Source organism: Medicago sativa, chromosome 1 (assembly GCF_051527215.1).
Source record: "Medicago sativa cultivar Bolivia chromosome 1, Bolivia_mono, whole genome shotgun sequence".
Classification (NCBI taxonomy): domain Eukaryota; kingdom Viridiplantae; phylum Streptophyta; class Magnoliopsida; order Fabales; family Fabaceae; genus Medicago; species Medicago sativa.
In genome coordinates this window covers 20,096,997-20,105,651 of record NC_140749.1, presented here as the reverse complement: position 1 = coordinate 20,105,651, position 8,655 = coordinate 20,096,997, and the positions used below count along the sequence as shown (strand labels likewise).

General features: G+C 37.8%; 1 protein-coding gene across 1 annotated transcript; it reads left to right on the top strand.

Moving 5' to 3' along the window:
* The first annotated feature begins 5,003 nt into the window (after positions 1–5,003).
* LOC146953460 (uncharacterized) lies at positions 5,004–8,271 on the top strand. Its single transcript, XM_085741504.1, has 2 exons — positions 5,004–6,652; positions 8,115–8,271. The coding sequence occupies exons 1-2, from the start codon at positions 5,004–5,006 to the stop codon at positions 8,269–8,271; spliced, it is 1,806 nt and encodes a 601-aa protein (XP_085597630.1).
* The last annotated feature ends 384 nt before the right edge of the window (positions 8,272–8,655 follow it).

Here is an 8,655-nt window from a genome sequence, read left to right as displayed (position 1 = left end):
TAGTCGACATTTGAGATTGAAGGTGTGTCAAGTGTCTGACACGCATTAATGCCTGATACTAGAGCATCATATGACATTTTGGATATGTTTTTATTACTTTTTCTTTGCATTTGAAGACAAATAAGATGAGAGATAGAGGAGTTGTTAATGGTTTGAGAACATATGGTATTGTTTTCACACGAGTTGTTGTAATTCAGTTTTATCCTAGATCATGCAACTCCATAAGTGTTTTGAGATTTTTGTAGCGAGGAATCGCGTAAATCATCAAATCAAGACACCATGTGAAGGATCAAGATGAAGAATTGAAGATCAAAGGTTCTTAGAAGATTGTTGAAGACAATACAAAGTGAAGAAAATTCATTTCAAGTTCCTAGGAGTTTTCAAACGAAAGAACGATCGAAAACGAGAAGAAAACGCATGAAATCGCACCTGAGGAGTTGCCTCAGACGCCCTGCACCATGCGCCTAAGAAAGCCTGGGGAAGCAATTCATTGCTGCCCAAGGCACCATGCGCCCCCTGCCATGGGCCCCGCGCCCCCGCCATGGGCCATGCGCCAAGTACCAGGTAAAAACCCACTTTTTACTTGATTTTCAAGTTGGATCGGCGGATAAAACCCAATTTTATTATCTTAACCCCTAAGTAACCTAATGTTATAAATAGATGCCCTTGCACATTGTTTTATTCATTCAGAAACATTGACGGTTCATAGCAAGGGTCGAGCATCGGAGATTCAAGACGGAATTTCTCCTCCTCTTATTCTTGCTAGGGTATGTTTTTCTTTTGTTTTGTTATAATGTTTGTTGCCATGAGCAACTAAACCTATTGATTAAGGTGTTGGAACAAAATGAGTTTAACAATGCCTCTTAGGTTTTTGATGATAACAAGGTATTAAAAGTTCAATTAGATATGTTAATATTTGTTCAAGTGGAGAACTAAACCTATCTTCGAATCATCTTTTATTATTTTCCGTTTTAAAATAAGTTTTGCTAATTATTGAGTTAAACAAAAATCCATGTGGAGAACGATACAACTTACTACTTTACTACTTGTTGCGATTTGTTGCACTTGCCAATTCTGTCCATCAATGTCTAACTCTGACACGATAGAGCACACTTTCAATCTGAAATATATTGATGGTACATCGGAGTCACGTCGAAGTTGTTCATTGATGTGCGTTAGACATCGAGCATGCCTTCAATCTAAAATATTGATGTTGTGTAGTATAATAGGAAAAAATAGATAAAAGAACTTACTCGTATATGATTTTTTATACTTTCGTGGAGTTTTTTTTTTTGTATCATTGTAATAGACCCCGTTTTTGTTAGAATATCAAAATTTTGATTCTCGTGGACTTTTCGAACACATGTATCTATAGTTGATTGAATGGAATACTTTGAAGGAAATAATAGCGCTGACATCCCCTCAACTAACCTCGTTCTGATTAGCATTGAACCTTTGACTGGTGGTTGACATAAGTGAAGTTAGTGGACTTGGGAAGGGGTTGGAGGAATGATGTTTGAGTGAGGAATTGGGTAGCACTCACCTGAAGATTATGACAATGATAATGAAGTAAAATTTGAAAATTTTATAAAGAAGAAATTTAACAAATACTATGAATTTAAATTAGGTATTGATGGTCGGAATAGGCAAGTGTATCAAATCGTTTACCAAGTAATAAAGTGATAAGTATAGTATCATATCCACATGGATTATTGTTTCATCCAAAAAATTCGCGTTACTTATTTGGAAACTAATAATAAGAAAAGAGATATGGGTTTAGAGTTTGCAAAGTTAATCTGTTTGCAACAGAACAAAGTTCCTTGTTTGGTTGCAGAATATTAGTAGCGGTTAGGATTATTTGAATCCCCTTATTCATTTATTGGAATTAATTATCAGTCAAGTCATGTTCAGTTATTTTAAGTAGACTATTAAGTGATGCATTCGCCGGGACATGGTAAGCTAATCAGTTTGTCAAGTTGACCTGCTGGTCATACGGTGATCCTTACATGCAGGGTCTTACTATCTCGGTTGATTTTGGTCTATCCCTCCGCTTGTTGAGTTGCATTTGCTGGTCACACAGTGATCCTTACGTGTGGGGTCTTACTTCCTAAGGGGTAATTGAAGCGTAGACTTAAGTTGGCGTTCCTAAATTTCCAAAGGTATGGTGGACAGTGTCCTAAAGGTTTTCCCTTCTACGAATCTTAGGTGTACATAGCACACTCTCCCTCTCGATAGTTCTACAAACGGGAAGCCCTGTCGGCATATACCTTACCAAGGTGTGAGGAGAGTGAAGTTACTGGGTTGATTTAAGTCTTGAAGTCACTTGTTTCCTTAATTACTAACTAGTTACATCCTGGTTTCAGCAAATTTTACTCAATATTAATTATGTTACCTCCTAAGTACTTACTATGAGGGTCCACTCACTTTCAGTTTCTTTTGCTAGTTACTAATTAATTACTTACTGGTTAGACACATATAAATATCAATATTAGGCTCTGTCACTACCTAAGTGCCTAAATCAGGGTTGCGCTCCAGGGGAGACAAATCTTACGCGTTATAGTAAAACAAAATTGAGAACAGAAAATAACTAAATAAACAAATTTAAATTAAATAATTATCCAGCAAATAAAATAAAATAGAGGTTCATCTTAGAACCCTAGCCTAAAAAGATTTAATTACCCTTGGTAACTAAAAATAAACTACAAAAGAACTAAAACATACTCTAGAAAAACTTGGAGAGATAAGAGAGAAACTCCTCCTAGAAGCTCATAGTGCCCGACTTCCTTTTGAACTGCTTCGTTCTGAACTAGAAATAATGAATGAGGAAAGCGGTACTTATAGGGAAAGTTTCCACCTGATTTTGGGCTAAAAACGAGGGCTTTCTTCCACAAAAAGTCACAAAATAGCACATTTGGCCGCAAGGCACATGCGCTAGCCGCTTAGTACCATGCACCAGGCACATGTAAGTGCAAGGTCAGGTGCATGGCATCCCAGTTGTGAGTTATGGGTGGCTAGTGTAACGCCCACTTTTTATTATCTATTAATTAATTGATTTATTGCATTTTAGTGGAATATTATATGATTTTTTTATATATATTTAGTTGATATTATATGAATTATTATTATTAAGTGGGGGAGGAATATTATTATTAGAAATAAATACTAATTAGGGAGGAGAGTAGTTTTTAAGGAGAAGAGCAATTAGGGAAAGAGTTAAAAGTCAGTAAGAGGGAAAGAATAACATAACGCGTTTTTGGAGAAAAGAAGAGAAAAGAGGAGAACTCAGAGAGAACCCTAGGAACGAAGAACGCGGCTGTTGGATTTCAGAAAAACAAATTAAGGTAAGGGTGAGACTAACTCTCATTATTATCAAGTTTTGATTCATGAAGTTTAATCAATTGAGGTAGTTTTAGGGATTTGGGAATTAGGGTTAAAATCATTAAAATTGGAAGATTTTAAGTGAACGTTGTGTAATTTGATGTAGGAAGATGTTAATTAATCATAGAAAACGTTTAGATGTTGATTCCTGATGATTTAGGAGCTTGAGTAGTAGAATTTTAGGTGCTGAGTGAGAGAGCAGAGCTGCGACAGAACCCTGTTTTGTCATCGCTCGCAACTTCGAGTGATCTTGCTTGCCACTGCGAGTGAACTCCCCGCTCGCCACTGCGAGTGACCTTGCTCGCCATTGTGAGTAGTCCCTGAACTCGCCACTGCGAGTGACCTTGCTCGCCATTGCGAGTAAACCCCCGAGCTCGCCATTGCGAGTAGTATAGCTCGCCACTGCGAGTTAGTGCAGTATAGACCTGCTGTTTGCGAAATGTTGTCCTTTCTCCTGTTTCCTTGATGAGTTAGTTCCTGATGTTTATATTAATGATGATGCTGTTAAATATGATGTTCCAGTAATGCTGTTTTGATGTAATGAGTCCTTGTGAATAATTGTTAATGAATTAACATTGAAGATGAAGTTGTTGCATTAGGGTTGTGTCGTTGCATAGTCAGAGATGGGGGCTTAATGCCTGACAGGTCCTTTATGACCTTAGAGACGGGGGCTTAATGCCCGACAGGTCCAAATATGACCTTAAAGATGGGGGCTTAATGCCCTGGTGGTACCACATGCATGTTGAAGTTGTCTAAGATGTTGTTGTTAAGAAGAAGAGTCATTGTTGCATTGTAGAGTCGTCATAATATAATATAAATGATGATTGCTGAGATGTTGTTGCTGTTTTGTTAATGCTATTGCTGTCCTGACATTAATAAATGAAGTAAATGATGAATATAAATATGTTGTTGATGTTTATGATGTTGTTGGTCGCTTTAGCTTTATTAAATGATGTTAAGTGAAGATATTAATGTAATTATGTGTTGTTGATTATTCTTTATGAATTATTATTTGCTATTAATGATTGTGAAATCTCACCCCTTCTGCTTGAAAATGTTGCTCTTCGTATGGGTAACTTGCAGGTAACCAAGAGTAGTGCAGTTGTGAGTGATCTCCGTTGTGTCGTCTAGGATGCTCTGATACGTAACAGGATGGGGATTGTCTGATGCTTTGTTTTCCTTGTTACGTATTTCTTTTAATAATGTTGGACTAATTTATGAAGACTATTTTAAGATGTTAAGTTGTGGCCTTTTAGTGCCAAGGATTTTATGAGATGATGTAAACTAAATTCGCTGCATTTGATTATTGAATTTTATAAAGACAGGTTGCTTAAATAAATAGTATTTTCTATTACTATGATTGTTTGGAAATGTTGTATTGTTGAATGTGATGCTCCGTTCACGATGATAAACTCTGATAATTTTTATGAAATTTTTAAGTTAGGAAAACGGGGTGTTACAATTGGTATCAGAGCAGGTCGGTTCGTCCGGCCAATTAGTTGAGTCGAGTTGTGTCGTTTAACAGTTGGAATATCATCATTTTGTTGTTCTAATTGTTATGTGTTGTGCAGAGAAGAAGAGGAGACCTGGAAGCTAATAATTTCATCTGTTATAAGAGGACTAGAATGGCTGGAAGAAATGATGTTGTGATTGTTGCTGCTTTGCAAGCTGTGGGGCAACAGCCTAATCAGAATGCTGGTGCTAATGCGGGAGTGAGGATGTTAGAGACATTCTTGAGGAATCATCCCCCGACTTTCAAAGGAAGGTACGACCCTGACGGAGCTCAGACGTGGCTCAAGGAGATTGAGAGAGTTTTCCGTGTTATGGAGTGTACGGAGGATCAGAAGGTGCGTTTTGGTACGCATATGCTGGAAGAGGAAGCTGATGATTGGTGGGTGAGTCTCCTACCTGATTTGGAGCAAGATGGTGTTGTGGTTACATGGGCTATTTTTAAGAGAGAGTTCCTAAACAGATACTTTCCGGAAGATGTTCGCGGGAAGAAAGAGATTGAGTTTTTAGAGCTGAAGCAGGGTGATATGTCTGTGACTGAGTATGCTGCCAAGTTCGTGGAGTTAACTAAATTCTATCCACACTACACTGCTGAGAATGCTGAGTTTTCTAAATGCATCAAGTTTGAGAATGGTCTGCGCCCCGAGATCAAGAAGGCTATTGGTTATCAGAGGATCCGTAATTTTTCTACATTGGTGAGTAGCTGTAGGATCTATGAAGATGATTCAAAGGCTCACTATAAGATTATGAATGAGAAGAGAAGCAAGCAACAACAAAATTGTGGGAAACCTTATAGTGCTCCGGCTGATAAGGGCAAGCGAAGGGTGAATGATGAGAGAAGGCCTAAGAAGAATGAGACTCCTGCTGAGATTGTTTGCTTCAAATGTGGAGAAAAAGGTCACAAGAGTAATGCTTGTGGCAAGAATGAAGTAAAGCGGTGTTTCTGTTGTGGCGTCAAAGGGCATACAATTTCAGAATGCAAGCATGACGACATTATTTGTTTTAATTGCGGTGGAAAGGGACATGTTATTGCTCAGTGTACAGAACCAAAAAAGGCCCCGACTAGGGGTAAGGTTTTTGCTTTAGCTGGTACTCAGACTGCTAGTGAGGACCGTTTGATCAGAGGTACTTGTTTCATTAATAGTATTCCTTTAATTGCTATCATAGATACTGGTGCTACACATTGTTTTATTGCTGCTGATTGTGCCTTGAGATTGAGTCTTGATGTGTCACCAATGAATGGAGAGATGGTTGTCGAAACCCCATCTAATGGTTCGGTAACTACCTCTCGAGTGTGTTTGAGTTGTCCTCTGTCTATGTATGGTAGAGATTTTGCGGTAGATCTAATTTGTTTGCCGTTGAGAGGAATGGACGTGATTCTTGGCATGAACTGGTTGGAGTACACTTACGCCCACATAAATTGTTTCAACAAGACGGTGCGGTTTTCTTCTCCAGAAGAAGAAGCAGAGACCGAATTCGTGACTACTAAGCAGTTGAAGGAGCTGATGCATGACGGAAGTCAATTGTTTTCCTTGATGGCATCCTTGTCCATTGAGAACCAGGCGAAGATTGATAAGTTGCAAGTTGTATGTGAATTTCCAGAAGTATTTCCTGATGAAATTCCTGACGTGCCGCCAGAGAGAGAAGTTGAATTTACGATTGATCTTGTTTCAGGAACGAAGCCGGTGTCTATGACGCCTTATCGTATATCTGCTTCGGAGTTAGCAGAGTTAAAGAAACAGTTAAAAGATTTACTTGATAAGAAGTTTATAAGGCCAAGTGTGTCACCTTGGGGAGCGCCGGTGTTGCTAGTTAAGAAGAAAGATGGGAGCATGAGATTGTGCATTGACTATCGTCAGCTGAATAAAGTAACGATAAAGAATAGATACCCCCTTCCAAGAATTGATGATTTGATGGATCAGCTAGTAGGTGCACGTGTATTTAGCAAGATTGATCTGAGGTCAGGTTATCACCAGATTAAAGTGAAAGACGAAGATATTCAGAAAACGGCCTTTAGAACACGATACGGACACTATGAATATTCCGTAATGCCTTTCGGAGTTTCTAACGCACTAGGAGTGTTCATGGAGTACATGAATCGTATCTTTCATGACTATTTGGATCGTTTTGTGGTTGTATTTATAGATGATATTTTGATATATTCAAAGTCCGAAGAAGAACATGCTGAGCATTTGAAGATTGTCTTGCAAGTATTGAGAGAAAAGAAGTTGAGTTCAACATACCATCCGCAAACAGATGGGCAGTCAGAAAGAACAATTCAGTCGCTGGAGGATTTATTGAGAGTTTGTGTACTTGAGCAAGGTTGAACTTGGGATAGTCATCTACCGCTGATAGAGTTCACGTACAACAACAGTTACCATTCTGGCATTGGAATGGCACCTTTCGAAGCATTGTATGGTCGGAGATGCAGAACTCCGTTGTGTTAGTTTGAGTCCGGTGAGAGTGTGTGTTATACCCTAATTTTGGACCTAAAAATACTAATCAATTTATTTGATATGCCTTTGATCAATTGCATCTTTCTCTGCATTTTATTTCAATGTTATTTGCAAAATCACATAGAAGGGTATTTTAGTCATTTCCTGCATTCAACTCATTTTAATCTTTGAAAATTGTTTAAGTCTTTTAAATTGGTTTGTATAAGTCCTTGTTTCAACCTCATGTCAAAATACATTTCAGAAAACATCAGTTGAGTCATTTTTAGTCAGTTTAGCCCCTAGGGGCATTTTAGTCATTTCAAGTGTCAAGTCACTGTTTAAATCCTAAAAAAAAAAAAAAAAAAAAACTGTCTCTGAGTCTTTTAATTTTGCTTGTATGAGTCTGTGATTCAATCTCTGTCAAAAATCCATTTTTTTAACTGCATCTGAGTCTTTTTTAGTCGTTTTGAGCCCCAGGGGCATTTTGGTCATTTCACACGAAATTTCGGCAGAGAGGTACTTTAAAGTACCTCATTTAAGCCATTGGTTCGTTTTAGTCCGTTTTGTCAATTTTAATCGTTCCACTTTACGTTCAGTCAAATTATCATTTTTTATTTTCAATTTTATTTTTAGTTTTTTTTTTCTAAGTCCAAAGTGTCCAATATTGCATTTCAATCCCTTAAGTCACCTTATTTTCTTTTTAGGTCCTTTTCTTTATTCGTTTTTTAAGTCAAACTTTTTAAATCTTTTGGTCAATTACACTTTAGTCCAGATTTCTTAACAATTTTGCAGGATGGTCCCTCAAAGTCCAGAAATTGCACAAAGGTCCTTAAAGCAAATTTTCAGTCCAGTTCGAATTAGTTACAAGTCCAGAACAGGTGGCAAGTTTTCATTGGCCACCGAGGCCACTTGGCAGCCTATAAAAGGAGCCAATTCATCAATGCAGTAACAGAAGCAATCACAAAGTGCCAACTCAATAAACACGTTTCCCTTATTCTCTCTCTTCTCTCCAGAATCAAAATCCTAACTAACTCCAGAAATTTCCAAGAACATGAAGAACACGTAAACCCTAACCGATTCCAGAACTTCAAAATTCATCAAGATTCATAGCAATTTCAACAATACAAGGTGTAATTCAGCAATCATTGTGCAAAATCAGTTCAAATTAACATGAATTCTCAGAGATTCATCATGAATCTTCATCATTGAATTCATACCTTCGCAATCCAAGCACAACGTGCGATCACGAGGGATTTTGTGAGACAAGAAGAAGAGGAATCGAAGTGAGCTTCAAATCAGTGAAGAAAAAGAAGGGAATACCGATTTATTTTCG